This window comes from Somniosus microcephalus, chromosome 10, assembly GCF_052327205.1.
Source record: "Somniosus microcephalus isolate GS21.2 chromosome 10, FLI_Smic_1.0, whole genome shotgun sequence".
Classification (NCBI taxonomy): Eukaryota; Metazoa; Chordata; class Chondrichthyes; order Squaliformes; family Somniosidae; genus Somniosus; species Somniosus microcephalus.
The window spans coordinates 148,694,079-148,709,513 of record NC_140996.1 but is presented as its reverse complement, the minus strand read 5'-3'; the positions used below and the strand labels follow the sequence as shown (position 1 = coordinate 148,709,513).

The following is a 15,435-nucleotide window of genomic DNA, read 5'->3' as shown; positions in this document are numbered from 1 at the left end:
CATTTTCACTGCTCAAGATGAAAGAAATATGGAAGTTAATTCACCTTTGTTATGTGATGCATTTTTTTGGAAAAAAGCAGATGTGATAAATAAAAAGGGTCAACTCTTATAAACCAGACACCATAATAGTTAGATGACAATGAACATGTTCCTTTTCTATTTTACTAAACAATGAGTACTAAGTGAAGTAGTTATTTATCATTTTCTTGATTGTACTTTCCTCATTTCCTGAAAGGGAATACAGGAAACTTTAGTTTATCCGGAGGTTGTATGTCCGAAAACCTCGATCCACCGGCAGAAATCAGGAGCCGTTTTGTTAGGTTTTTTTCTTCTCGTGGCTTTTTTTTTTCCAACAGTCAGGCTCTGGAAAGTCTCTCTGAAGCTGTTGCTAAGCTACAGAGACGCTTCCAAGGTACGGGCCGACTGTTTAGAAGCTGTTGCTAAGCAACAGTGTTTGTTGTCAGATACGGAGATGAAAACCTCCGTATCCTTCAGAATTAGCGCTGGTTTGTCTGGCAGTTTTGATAGATCGGCAACAGCTCGGTCCCGTCGGTGCCGGATATCACAAAGTTTCCTGTAGTTCTACACCTCTCAGCAGCCCTCTGGTATATTGTCCAAGTGGCCATTCTTCAAATGTGAGTTTAGCCAAAAAGTATCAGCAAGTTATGACACCATGGAGGGCATCACAGCAGAGTCTGACCCCGTCCTCACCCAACATGTGTACACACATTTTCCAGGAGCAGTCAATAGTCCCAGAACTAATAGAAATAACAACAGTTTCACACTAGGTCAAGCAAGTTATTCCAATAAACTACCAATCCCAACAAAAGTTTCAAGAATCTGCACTGATGGGGAAAATCAGTACGTCAAAGATATACTGAGATAATTGAGCTCCTAGTAGTGAAAAGCAGCTCCTCATTCACAGACCAAGAGCTAGGAAAAAAAGCAGTGGCACAAAGTTGTCAAGCTCCCATACTCAGTGGAAATGGCTCCCAGACAGGCATAGCTCCTCATCACACCTGCACTGAGTGTAGAATAGATGCTGATCTGGTCAAATTCAGTTAGGAATTGGTTAGACAGATCAGAACTTCCACAATCAGAATTATCAATAGCAGGGCACAAAGTAGCCGTGTGCTGCAGCTATGTTAACATAGAAGATAGGAGCAGGAGTAGGCCATTCGGCCCCTCGAGCGTGCTCCGCCATTCAATGCGATCATGGCTGATCATCCAAATTCACTACCCGGTCCCTGCTTTCTCCCCATACCCCTTGATCCCTTTAGCCTTGAGAAATATATCCAACTCCTTCTTGAATATATTTAATGAATTGGCCTCTACTGCCTTCTGTGGTAGAGAATTCCACAGGTTCACCACTCTCTGGGTGAAGAAATTCCTCCTCATTTCTGTCCTAAATGGCCTACCCCTTATCCTTAGACTGTGACCCCTGGTTCTGGACTCCCCGACCATCGGGAACATCCTTCCAGCATCTAGTCTGTCTAGTCCTGTTAGAATTTTATAAGTTTCGATGAGATCCCCTCTCATTCTTCTAAACTCCAGCGAGTACAAGCCCAATCGATCCAATCTCTCCTCATACGTCATTCCTGCCATCCCAGGTATCAGCCTGGTGAATCTTCGCTGAACTCCCTCCATGGCAAGAACATCCTTCCTCAGATAAGGCGACCAAAACTGCACACAATACTCAAGATGTGGTCTCACCAAGGCCCTGTACAACTGCAGCAAGACATCCTTGTTCCTGTACTCAAACCCTCTCGCTACGAAGGCCAACATACCATTTGCCTTCTTAACCGCCTGCTGCACCTGCATGCTTACCTTCAGCGACTGGTGCACAAGGACACCCAGGTCTCATTGCACTTCCCCTTCTCCCAATCTATTGCCATTCAGATAATAGTCTGCCTTCCTGTTTTTGCTACCAAAGTGGATAACCTCACAGTTATCCACGTTATATTGCATCTGTCATGCTTCTGCCTAATCACCCAACCTGTCCAAATCATCCTGGAGTTTCTCGGCATCCTCCTCACAGCACACACGCCCACCCAGCTTTGTGTCGTCTGCAAATTTGGAGATATTACATCTAGTTCCCTTGTCTAGATCATTAATATATATTGTGAATAGCTGGGGTCCAAGGACCCCACTAGTCACTGCCTGCCACTCGGAAAAAGACCCGTTTATTCCAACTCTTTGCTTTCTGTCCGCCAACCAGTTCTCTAGCCAAGTCAGTACCTTGCCCCAATCCCATGTGCCTAACCTTAACAGATTGCTTAGGGTTGCCTCCTGTCAATTACAAACTGGACAGTCAGGTTTGAGTAAATTCTGAAAATGTCCAAAATGTAACCCAGATAGCAAGTCTTTTCTAATGGATGTATTTTTCCTCTTACTTCTGTATTTAATAATTTGGAGGCATTAGTTACCAAGATTAAAATTTTCAGTGCATTGTCATCCACAGAAAAGAAAATATCAGATCCATGACCTACCACTATCCTATCCCATTTGATTTTGTCTACATAAAATAACAATCTAAACAATGATAAATTGCACATGATGTAGATGAAATAAATTAAAGAACTTTAGCTTAAGATTTGTAGGCTCTTTGAATAATGGAAATGGGGGTGAACCTTCCACAGGCCCTTCCACTTTTGTGTGTAGGATGTCAGTGATATTTAAATGAAGTGGCATGATAACTTATTTTACAACAAAGGCACATGGTAATTAAATCATAATTGTTCCTTTTATACCATCGACATATATGCCAACCATCAGCATGTCACACCAATAATTAGCACCTCCTGCTGCCTCAGACAGCTCCACAAATTGCTTGTCCACATGTGGGGAATTTGTGCACTTCCGTGCATTTGCAAACATATGGGTCATAACCAACAACCGGCTGCAGAGTAGTATGAAAATTAAAAACTTACATCATGCAGGCATATTCCTAGAATTTGCCCCTACAACAATTGACAAAAGGGAAACAAGTGACCTCTAGCTCTAGTGAGTGGCCACATCAAATATAGTTGCAATCTAAAGATGAAGTTACTGCAAAAATAATTACTTGTTAATTAGCATAACCAAAAAATAGTCTTATTTGGAATGGCAATTAATAATGTTTGAGCTTCAGTGCATAAATGTACTGCCTGCTATGGTATTGATCCATGCAGAACAGGAATTTTCCAGGTTGATCCCTGGACTCCATACATTTCAATTGGTAGTGTTTCGGATGGACAGTCAATGTTGACTGACAAAAATCAGAATTTCCTACTCTTCCTCTAGCCCCTCTTTAGACGTTTCCCCGGAATTCCCCACAATTCTCTTCTGTGTAAACGTGGAGCTTGTGAACAATCATGGAGCTTATGTGTATGTGGCTCCTGCACTGGCTCGAGATTAGTACCCAACAGCAGGAAAGAGAATGACAAATAGTTCTCAATACTGTGCTATGGACTTCTGAATGCCAAATATCAGTGCTTCACTGATGCGGTATAGACTGCATACATCCTAACTGTCAGATGACCCGTGATGAAAGTGACGGACAACTATATCAAACCTTCAGGCAGATACATAATGCTGCAGAAACTGACGTAAATTGTACTGGAGAGACGAAGTGATGCAAAATGTATCAATCGGAAACATATAGCAGAGATTAATGTAAAATACATTGCAGCTGATGATCTTGATGTAAAGTGTACAATCAAGATGATACCATCAGCGTTTCATTGATGCTTTAGGCAAGTAGGTGTAATGGCCTTGGAGAACAGTACCTTGGAGCTGCATCTTCTGAGGCGGGTGAAAAGAACTCTGTTTGAGGCACAAGTGCACCCAGTTTTCCACAACATAGTTGTGGTTTCTATGCACAAGATGATTCTAGAGACACTAAAAGTTACCAAGCAATATTGCTGATATCAGTGGCTCTTAAAGGGATTCTTCAGGCTGTCATAATGTGCATTTTGGATGCTTTGGAAACGCAGTGTAATCAGAAAGGAACAAGCAGCAATTTGCTCTCAGGAGGAATGTGTACAGAAGATTGTGCCTTTATAAGAGATTGTAGACTGTTAGAAGGCTCAGGGGGTACCCACTTACATTGATTATTGTACAGCTTTTTATTTCATGCCCCATGCAATCCTCATATAGAAATTGAAAACTATGAAAGTACATGGACCTTTTTTTTTTCCAACTAGTGGGTTATGGTGGTGGGTATCCTAAATAAAGTATTATGGTTTAGTATGGCTCAAGGTATCATAGAATCATAGAAATTTACAGCACAGAAGGAAGCCATTCAGCCCATCATGTCCATGGCAGCCAACAAAGAGTTATCCACCCTAATTGCACTTTCCAGCACTTGGTCCGTAGCCTTGTAGGTTACGGCACTTCAAGTGCATATCCAAGTACTTTTTAATGAGGGTTTCTGCCTCTACCGCTCTTTCAGGCACTGAGTTCCAGGCCCCCACCACCCTCTGGGTGAAAAAAATTCTCCTCAAATCCCCTCTAAACCTCCTACCAATTACTTTAAATCTATGCCCCCTGGTTATTGACCCTTCTACGAAGGGAAAAAGGTCCTTCCTATCCACTCTATTTAGGCCCCTCACAATTTTATACACCTCAGCCTCCTCTGTTCCAAAGAAAACAACATTAGCCTATCCAATCTTTCCTCATAGCTAAAATTCCCAAGCATCATCCTCATAAATCTCCTCTGTACCCTCTCTAGCGCAATCACATGCTTCCTGTAATGGTGACCAGAACTGCACGCAGTATTCTAGCTGCAGCCTAACTAGTGTTTTATACAGTTCCAGCATAACCCCCCTGCTCTTGTATTCTATGCCTTGGCTGATAAAGGCAAGTATCCCGTATGCCTTCTTAACCACCTTATCTTCCTGTCCTGAAACCTTCAGGGATCTGTGGACATGCATTCCAAGGTCCCTCTGATCCGCTGCACCTCTCAGTTTCTGACCATTGATAGTGTATTCTCTTGCCTTGTTATCCCTCCCCAAATGCATTACCTCACACTTCTCCGGATTGAATTCCATTTGCCACTGTTTTGCCCGCCTGACCAGTCCATTGATATCTTCCTGCAGTCCGCAGCTTTCTTCTTCATGATCAACCACACGGCTAATTTTGATATCATCTGCAAACTTCTTGATCATACTTCCTACATTCAAGTCCAAACCATTGATATATACCACAAAAAGCAAAGGACCCAGTACTGAGCCCTGTGGAACCCCACTGGAAACAGCCTTCCAGTCACAAAAACACCCTCCGACCATTACCCTTTGTTTCCTGCCTGAGCTATTAATTGGAAGATACAGGGAGCATTTGTCACAGTTGTTGATTCATGTCAGTACCTGGGGTCTTTGAACTCAGTTCTTCAGGTGCAATATTCACAAGGTATTATCTTCCAATTGTACAAAAATCAAAAGCCAATTGTAACTTGCAGTAAGGACTTCAGGCACGATTTTACTTCAAAGGAAAACTCCATTGGGGAGGGGGGGGCGGAATGAGAGCACACACAACCCCTTTTAGAAATAAATACCATCTTCAGTGCTCACGTCCTCAAGTCTGCCACAGCAAAAAATGCATTTTTGTGCATTTTAGTACACTACAAATGAACATTGGGTATACCTGCAGTTGAAGTTACCACAAGCACATGTCCTACTGCATTCTCAATGTAATTACTTGTTTTCACATTATAGGCAATGCCTTCCAGTTTTGCTTTTCACAGAAAATCAGGTGAATTGTGAAATATGGCCCTCAAATGATACATAAAGATCCCACAATTCTATATAAGGAGGAATTTAATTTATTGAGTCACAGTAAAGCAGAGGCCTTGGTCATCAGCTATATCTGCTTCTGAGTTGTAAATTAAATTATTGCCTTGCAATCACTTTGAGGTATCCATTATTCTCCAATTTTCACTACAGGTAGACTATCCTTTATCCGAACTTCCGAAAACCGAAAACCTCTAAAAACCGAAAGTTTTTTCGTTCAGCGTAAGTCGTGCGCACGACATGACCAGAGTGGCGCACGACTTACGCTGAGCAGGGCAGAGGGTCACAGAGTTCCCTCCTGGGTAGGAGATTGCAGGCCGAGCCGGGCAGTGTGAAGGAGGTACCGGGAGAGTGAACCCAAAAATACAGCGGCCTGTCCGATAGCTGCAGCGGCCCGTCCGATATTCTTTTCTCCCCCCGAACCGACCCGAACCGAACCGCGGCCCATCCGATATTCTTTTCACCCGACCCGAACCGCCCGATATTCTTTTCTCCCCCCCGACCCCCGCCGACCCGACCCCTTCCCCCGACCCCCGACCTGATTTGCGGGCCAGCTTAGTAGGAGTCAGCCGATATCCGGCTTTCCAGAGAAGCAGGAAGGGGAATGAGACACGGAACAGTCGCAAGAGGTAGCCTGAACTTTTAAAATTTATATTAAATACAAATTTCGCAGTCTTATAATAATACCTTCTGAAATCCGAAAAATTCCAAAAACCGAAACTCAGCTGGTCCCAAGGCTTTCGGATAAGGGATAGTGTACCTGTACTACACTATAAATTATTAACAGATATGTAACTAGAAAAAATTCTTCTAAGGGCCCAGAATTTGTTGGGAAAATAACAGCGTGTTTACTGCGCATGCCGTTATTAGTGTGTTTAAAAAAACACATTAATTGCATTTTTATTAATAAATTCCCATCCTGTTATTTACAGTATTCAAATTATTGGATAATTCTAATTTTTTTAGTGCAAAAAACTTTGAATCATCAGTAAACTGCACTTCAAAGCAATTCATTAATTGAATATGAAGCAGTTTGAGATCTTTCCAAGAGATGTAACAAAGCACTATATTTATTTTTCTTACCCAGAGTTGATCATCATGACCAGGAGGGCTCTTCTTTATAAAAGCACCATAGTAGGTCGCTATATTCCTGTGGTGAGAATATTTTTTCAACATATTGATCTCCAGTTTAATTTCTTCCTCTTCATCCTGCAAGAAAAATGTAAATATTTAGAAAAATGTCAATTCATGAGAGCCATGATTAAAGTTTCCTACAACATCTTAAAGTTTCTATTTTTTTAAATCACTAAGCATTTCTTTTCACCAGAAACCAGAGACTACAGCCTTGCCCACAAAATGGTCAGATTGCTGTTGGCATTCAGCACCCCATGCCTTCTTTCTTCTCACTTAGATCAAAACATATCAAATTGTACAAAACATCATTTAAAGCCCTGGGTCATGTCACCACTCCATGCAGAATACCAACTTTTCCTCTCAAATAATCAGTGGGAGGAGTGCTCATAAAACATCCTATGATATTTAAAGCAGTTAATGATATTTGAGACAGTTCTTGTTGTGAATGGAGCAAGACTACATTAAGTTTACATACTTGAGTTGTATATATTCAGTGCCTGTACCTACAACAGTTTTTCACTTGTGTTTCTGTACGCATCAATGATGTAGCAATGCCAGTCCTTATATATTATAATATTTTTTTTAAATTGGCAACCTACCATAATAATGCAATTATAATTGTTTAATAACTGGACAACGGAAAACCAGAACATACAAATACACAAGTCATGATATTTTGTTAGACTGCAATACTAAAAGACAGCAGTGTTTTGAAAATAGGTTGTTAAAGAATATCCTACACAGCTCCCCATCGGCTCAGTAAGTTTAGAGCAAGTAGTTGAACCACGAATACAGGAAGGTCCCAAGTTTGATCCCTAATTTGTGCTGAGTTAATCAATCTCAGCTGGGGTGGCTGTTGAGGTGCTACAATTGGACTCGGCAACAGTGGATTAAGAAGTGAAAAATTAGCAGTTCACCCTCCTGACTCCGGATGGATAAATATTATGTGGCCATATTGGGGAAGGTTTTTGGGTTGGGCACTAAATGGGCATTATATAGACAGTGAGCCCGTGCTGCCTGCCAAACATAGCAGTCAGGAGTTCTGGATCACTTTCAGATTTGGGCCTCTTAACATTTTCTTGGTGAGCTGCAGTGCGCCAGTTTGGTCAGGAGAAAAAAATTGCCCATCTACTGCATGCAGCCAGCCAGCAGGTAAGGCCTATTGGGGGGCAGCGAACGGCAGGGGCGAGAACGGGCCAGAAGAATTTTGTGTTTGTGGGGCTCGGAGGAATTTTTTAAAAATTTGAGGCGCCTCAATGGTCCTTTTAAGGATTGCCGGTTAGGCCTCTCAACGCCTGTTGGAATAGGACCAACATGCATGTTCCACCCATTTCACCTTGAAAGTTGCAACTGGAGTCCTACTACAGATGTAGGATCCTAGCTTACATATTTAAACACCCACCCACTTGTTTTTGGCAGGAGTACTGAGCACCCATTTAAAGGCCTGCCTGAAGGTTGATTCAGATGGGAAAATGGGTGCATAAGGTGCACATCAAATTTTCAATAGCTGGTCAGCCATTTCTCGGGTGAAAAATGGGCAGCCAGCAGTTGAAAGTCTTCCCCATTGTGTGCACAGGATTGGATTGGTTGTAATGCACCAGATAGCCTGTCAACCCTCAGAGCTCTCACACAAATAATAATGAGCTGGAAGGAATCATCACTCAACCCCTCCGAGGAGTCAACATTTTCAGGAGAGAAGGAGGAAATCCGCAGATAAAATTGGTGACAAAAAAATTGCAAATAATTGGATGTTCTATACTTATAACCTTTGTGCACAGCATCATGGAATGTTACAGCACTGAAACCACCAAATCTGTGCCGGTATTTTTTTCGAAGAGCCACCTAGTTTAATCTCTCTCCTACTTGCTTTCCATATCCTTTAATATTCCTTTTCAAATAACCATCAATTCCCTTTCCTAAATAATTCATAGCTTCTGCTTCAACAGTACTGTGAGAAAGAAAATTCCACCCTGTATGTGAAGATTTATTTTCTGATCTCCTCCTTAATTCTTTTTGCAATTATCTGAAAGTTGTGACTTCTTCTCACTATCTCACCAACAAGTGGGAAACACTTAATCATGGTTTATCACATTTAAATCTTTGTGATCTTGAAGATCTGTCACTATTTAATCTTTTCAGCTCTACTGAAAAAATCCTAACTTCAAGTTTCTCTCCAAAACTGTAATTCATCAACCCAGTTATCATTGTGGTGAAATTATGCAGCAACTTTTCCATTCTTTTATATCTATCCTATAATGGAGTGCCCAAAACTGTACACAGTACTCCAACTAGTACCTAATTAAGGTCTTGCACAATGTTACCTGTGGTGATTATTCCTTGATTAGTAAAAGTATTGTGATTCGTTGTTTGTTAACTGCCTTGGGATTATGTGTTGTAATCTCATTGGTAGTTGATGATCACATGATGTGTTGTGGCTACCTTAAATTCAGTCCTTTTCTAGCTTTAGTTGGGACTGGATGTAGAAAGATATGCTGCTGATTTTAAAGTTAATAAAGCCTAACTTTGGAAGGCAAATCTATTCTTTATTTCAATTTATTAACTTTATGTTAGAATGGAACGATATCTTCAACCAGAACGATTCAAGGCTGACCCCAATTCTGCTGGAGTGGATGATAAATGGAAACATTGGTATTGTACATTTAAAAACTTTTTGGGCGCGTTGGATCAAGAGGCTCTAAATAAGCTGAATATGCTGATCAACTACATTGACCCGGATGTATAGAAATATATTTTGCACTGTAAAACTTATGAAGAGGCTACTTCTACATTGGAAAAGATTTTTGTTAAACCAAAGAATGAGGTATTTGCACGTCATCTTCTATCTGCCCGTAGGCAGCAGATGGGAGAATCTTTGGATACTTATTTACAAGCACTTCGGTGCCTTAGTGTTGACTGTAATTATAAGGCTGTGACGGCTGAAGAATATAAGGACGAATCGGTACGGGATGCTTTTATTAATGGATTACTGTCTAGATCAATTTGTCAGCGGTTGTTAGAAAATAAGACTCTGGATCTTAAAAGTGCTTTTGAGCAAGCTTCTACATTGGATATGGCTGAGAAGTTCGGATTCTTATGCTCTTTTTAATCGGCCTGCGACTATGGTTTCGGCAGTTTTGGATGAAAAGGAATTATGTGGACTTAATGGGAGTGGTTTACTAGATTTTGAAACAGTTTCTACTTCGGCGGCCATTGCCTCTAGGATTCAGAAGTGTTATTTTCGTGGGAATATCCGGCACCCTCGTCTGAAGTGTCCTGCTCGGGAGGCTGTGTGTAGTAAATGCGGCAAGAGAGGTCATTATGCACGTGTGTGCAAATCATCAGGTTCAATTACCTTCCCTTCTCCTGGTGTGGGAGGGTCTTCCTCCACTACCTCTTCTGTGACTATTCAGCCTTTAGATAGGGCGTTTATTGCATCAATTTCTGCTGCATTTGCTCATGGCCTAAACAAAGCTATAGTTACGGCTCAAGTTAATGGGTTGGAAGTGAAGGCCCTTATAGATACGGGCAGTACTGAGAGTTTTATAAGTCTTCAGTTTGCGAAGGAGAAGCATTTGAAAATTTCGCCTGTTACGTATCAGGTGTGTATGGCTCAGACGACCCTTACTTCACAAATAGCTGGTTGTTGCTTTGTGAAAATGGTTCTTCTAGGTAATACGTATACTGATATACGCCTATCTGTTTTACCTAATCTCTGTGCGGATATTTTGATTGGACATGATGTGCTTCAGTTACACGAGTCTCTTAGTCTTTCATTTGGAGGGACTAAGCCACCTTTATCTATTTGTGGATTAACCTCTTTATCTATTCCTCCATTATCACTTTTTCCCAATTTGATGTCGGATTGTAAGCCAATTGCTACCAAGTCAAGAAGATATAGTAGTCAGGATAGAGAATTTATTAATTCTGAAGTTCAACGTCTCTTATTGGAAGGAATCATTGAACCTAGTTGTTCGCCTTGGCGAACACGGGTAGTTGTCACAACTAACGAGAGACACAAGAAACGAATGGTGATAGACTATTCCCAAACTATTAATAGGTATACTTGATTAGATGCGTACCCTTTGCCTAAGATTGATGAGCTTATCAATAAAGTATCTCAGTATAAAGTTTTTAGCACTATTGACTTAGTGCTCATCATCAGATTCCTATTGTTAAGAAGGATCAACCATATACGGCCTTTGAGGCTGGTGGAAAGCTGTATCAGTTTTGCCGAATACCATTTGGTGTTACTAATGGTGTTGCTTGTTTTCAACGGGCAATGGATGCTTTTATAAGTGATAACTCCCTCTCTGACACCTTTTCATACTTAGATGACATCACAGTGTGTGGCAAATCAAGGGTGGAGCATGATTCTAATTTAAAAAGATTCCTTCAAGCTGCGGAAAAAGTTGGTTTAACTTTTAAGAGAAATGTGTCTTTTCGACTACTGAGGTAAATCTATTGGGGTATATTATTATTTCGGGAAATAAGATTAAACCAGATCCAGAACGTCTGCGACCATTGATCGATTTACCTTGTCCTACTAATTCTAAGGCTTTGCAACGAGTTGTTGGACTGTTTTCTTATTATTCTAATTGGATTGCAAATTTTTCACGGAAGATCCGGCCTCTTATTCGGGTTACGACATATCCTCTATCATGGGAGGCCAGGACATGTTTTGAGAATTTTAAAAAGGATATTTTAGGAGCAGTTGTGCATTCCATTGATGAGCAGGTTCCCTTTGTGATTGAGACGGATGCTTCGGATTTTGCAATTGGGGCTACTTTCTTCCAAAATGGAAGACCTGTGGCCTTTTTCTCACGTACTTTGAATAATAGTGAAAAAAGACATTCCTCAATAGAAAAAGAGGCATACGCAATAGTAGAAGCATTGCGTAAATGGAGACATTATTTATCGGGGCGACATTTCACGTTGGTAACTGACCAAAAATCTCTGTCCTTTATGTTTGATGTTAAACATTTTGGAAAGATTAACAATGATAAAATAATGAGATGGAGGATTGACATAGTTTATCGTCCGGGGAAGGATAATGTTGCTGCTGATGCACTGTCGAGGGCTTATTGTTCTGTGATTCACGGAGATACGCTTATTAATCTTCACAATGCCTTATGTCATCCTGGGGTTACGAGGATGATACACTTTGTACGCAGTAAGAACTTGCCTTTTTCAGTTGAAGACGTCAAGCGGATGACTTCATCATGTTCTATCTGTGCTCGGTGTAAACCGAATTTCTTTAAGCCTCAACGAGCTCATCTTATAAAGGCTACTTCTCCTTTTGAACGTTTGAGTGTTGATTTTAAGGGACCTCTTCCTTCAACTAATCAAAACCGATATATATTTACTGTTGTGGGTGAGTTTTCAAGGTTCCCTTTTGCTTTTCCTTGTGCAGATGTATTAGCTGCTACAGTTATTAAATGTTTGACTCAACTTTTTGTCATCTTTGGGATGCCTGCGTATATCCATTCGGATCAGGGAAGTTCTTTCATGTCTTCCCAGTTGAAGGAATACCTTCAGAGTCGGGGAATTTCTACTAGTCGAACTACCCCGTATAATCCCCAGGGTAATGGACAGTGCGAACGATACAATGGGGTGATCTGGAAGGCAGTTATGTTGGCGTTGACATCCCGGAACCTTAAGAATACACAGTGGGAAATGGTACTGCCTGATGCCCTGCATTCCATTAGATCATTGCTTTCAACAGCTACTAATCTGACCCCCCATGAAAGGCTCTTCAACTATCCGCGGAGATCTACTACGGGATATTCGGTACCTTCATGGCTTACTATGCAGGGACCTGTGTTGCTTCGACGCCATGTTAGATTGTCAAAATATGACCCCGAGGCGGAGCTGTTGGAGGCAAATTCCCAATATGCTCATATTCAATTCCAAGATGGGAAAGAAAGTACTGTTTCAATTAAAGACTTGGCTCCTTGTGGGGGCCAGCCCTCTTCTGAGGATAATAATAATGGTCATGATTCGGATAATGTGGATGCTGTTACAGATACTACGAATATTTCCAATCCGATTGCAGATAATCATACTTCTATTAGTCAGCCTTTGATAGATGTTTATGACCGTCCCAGTGCATCTTCTGATGGGATTTCTAATCCGGAAACCGTTGAGAATCGGGATATGGATAGCCTTCCTGTTGAAGATACTTCTGTGCCTTCTGGCGTGGGAGGGCAAGGAATTTCACCAAGGTTAAGAAGGTCGACACGAACAAGATATCTGGTCGACCGATTGAAAATGGACTTTTAAATTGATAGTAATGTTTTAAAAATTGTTGAAATATTATAGTATATTGTTTTAGTTGAGAGATACTTAATACTTATGCGTAATGTTATTATTGTTGTTCATTTAGTATTGTGTTATGTAAATAGTTTTATTCTCATACATAGTTTAGTTGTAAATAATTAATTGTAAAAGTTATTCGGTTAGAGTATATTTTAAAGGAGGGGTGAATGTGGTGATTATTCCTTGATTAGTAAAAGTATTGTGATTCGTTGTTTGTTAACTGCCTTGGGATATGTGTTGTAATCTCATTGGTAGTTGATGATCACATGATGTGTTGTGGCTACCTTAAATTCAGTCCTTTTCTAGCTTTAGTTGGGACTGGATGTAGAAAAATATGCTGCCAATTTTAAAGTTAATAAAGCCTAACTTTGGAAGGCAAATCTATTCTTTATTTCATTACCTCCTTGTATTTGTATTCTATTATTCTAGATATAAAACCAAGGATTTAATTTCCTATTTTGATGACCCGATCTACATGCTCTGCCACCTTTAATGACTTGTGTATCTGTGAATCAAGGACCCTGGGCTCATCTATTCCATCTAAAACCTTACTATTTATTAACTTGTACAGTCCCATCGCTTATAGCGGGCGTGTTGGCATTAACGCAATTTACCCACTACAACTGATGGACTGCTCCACTGCTCAGATCCCTGTGGGCTCAAGTCGCTAAAACACGGATTGGTGTCAGATTCAGCTTCCACTCAGTTCCTGTACTGATCTAGAGAAGTGCCAACAGAAACGCGAGTCTGCCAGCAAAGAGAAAACCATGGGAAAGACACAGGACAGCACCGCTTCCTGGAGTTTTTCATGGGGATAAAAACTGAACATCTCATCGGTAAAAACTGTACCAGGGTAACAGGTGTGTGAAGAACTGCCCAAAATAGCTAGCACTTATTATAAGCAGCATCTTTGTAAAAAAAGACTTGCATTTATATAGCGCCTTTCACAACCACCGGGTGTCTCAAAGCACTTTACAGTGGAGTTGAAGTGGAGTCACTGTTTTAATGTGGGGAACGCAGCAGCCAACTTGCGCACAGCAAGGTCTCACAAATAGCAATGTGATAATGACCAGATAATCTGTTGTTAGTTGAGGATAAATATTGGCCAGGACACCGGGGATAACTCCCCTGCTCTTCTTCGAAATAGTGCCATGGGATCTTTTATGTCCACCTGAGCGTGCAGACGGGGCCTCGGTTTAACACCTCATCCAAAAGATGGCACCTCCAACAGTGCAGCACTCCCTCAGTGCTGCACTGGGAGAGTCAGGCTAGCTTTGTGCTCAAGTTCCTGGAGGGAGACTTGAACCCACAACCTTCTGACTCCGAGGAGAGTGCGCTACCAACCGAGCCACAGCTGACACTTATGTATCTGACTCTTATGGTAATGGCCAACGGTTCGCATCATTTGCCCGATATAGGCAGCTAACCGTGATAAGCGTAGACGGTGCAAATGGTGGGGACTGTATTTTATTTTCCTATTCTTACTTCCAAAATATATTATTTCTTAATTCTTTTTGCAATTATCTGAAAGTTTGACACTGAACTACATCTGTTACCATTAGGCTATCTATTTCCTCCGACAGCCTTTCAGAATCCTCGCCACAAAAGAGCACAACTGAAGAGTGCCATTTTCAAAACTGCTTGTGTACTTTTGAAATTAATTCCTTCACACTGAATAGTGTTATGTATATACAATACTTTTATTAAAGCCTAAATTTTCTTCTGTTCATTTCTACAGAAACTTGTAAACATACATGTATCATTTTCTTGTAAACTGTAGTTGCCTTCAATGCACACATTATAATGCACACATAATAAGATTAATGGGCCTAATGCCAACCATTACAAATGCTAATTTGCTAACCAGTGATGTTAATAAGTCAATTTACCAACTCATTATTCATCACTTCATCTGTTCAAAAGAGTACAAAATGATCCTGTTTAAGTATGGAAAGTACAATATTGAGCAAATTAGCTTTAGCATTGCAACATATTACACACCCTTTTGTGTACACCTCAACTGAAAAATTGTGTGCGCATCCCCAGATGACATGGGGGTAGTCTCTCTGGTGGCCAACAACACTTCCTATAATAATCCTAAACCAAACACACCAGAAGATAGCAAAATACTGCAGATGCTGGAAATCCGAAATAACAGAAAATGCTGGAAAAACTCAGCAGGCCAGGCAACATCCGTGGAGAGAAATTGGAGTCGACG

At 40.9% G+C, this 15,435-nt stretch overlaps 1 protein-coding gene across 1 annotated transcript in view; it reads right to left on the bottom strand.

Annotated features, from left to right (window-relative positions):
- The window catches only part of LOC147111749 (mitogen-activated protein kinase kinase kinase kinase 4-like), a 536,567-nt gene that overhangs the window by 251,090 nt on the left and 270,042 nt on the right, over positions 1–15,435 (bottom strand). Inside the window, 1 exon segment of the mRNA XM_085998951.1 lies at positions 6,852–6,977. Within this exon segment, the coding sequence (XP_085855077.1) occupies positions 6,852–6,977 (126 nt within the window).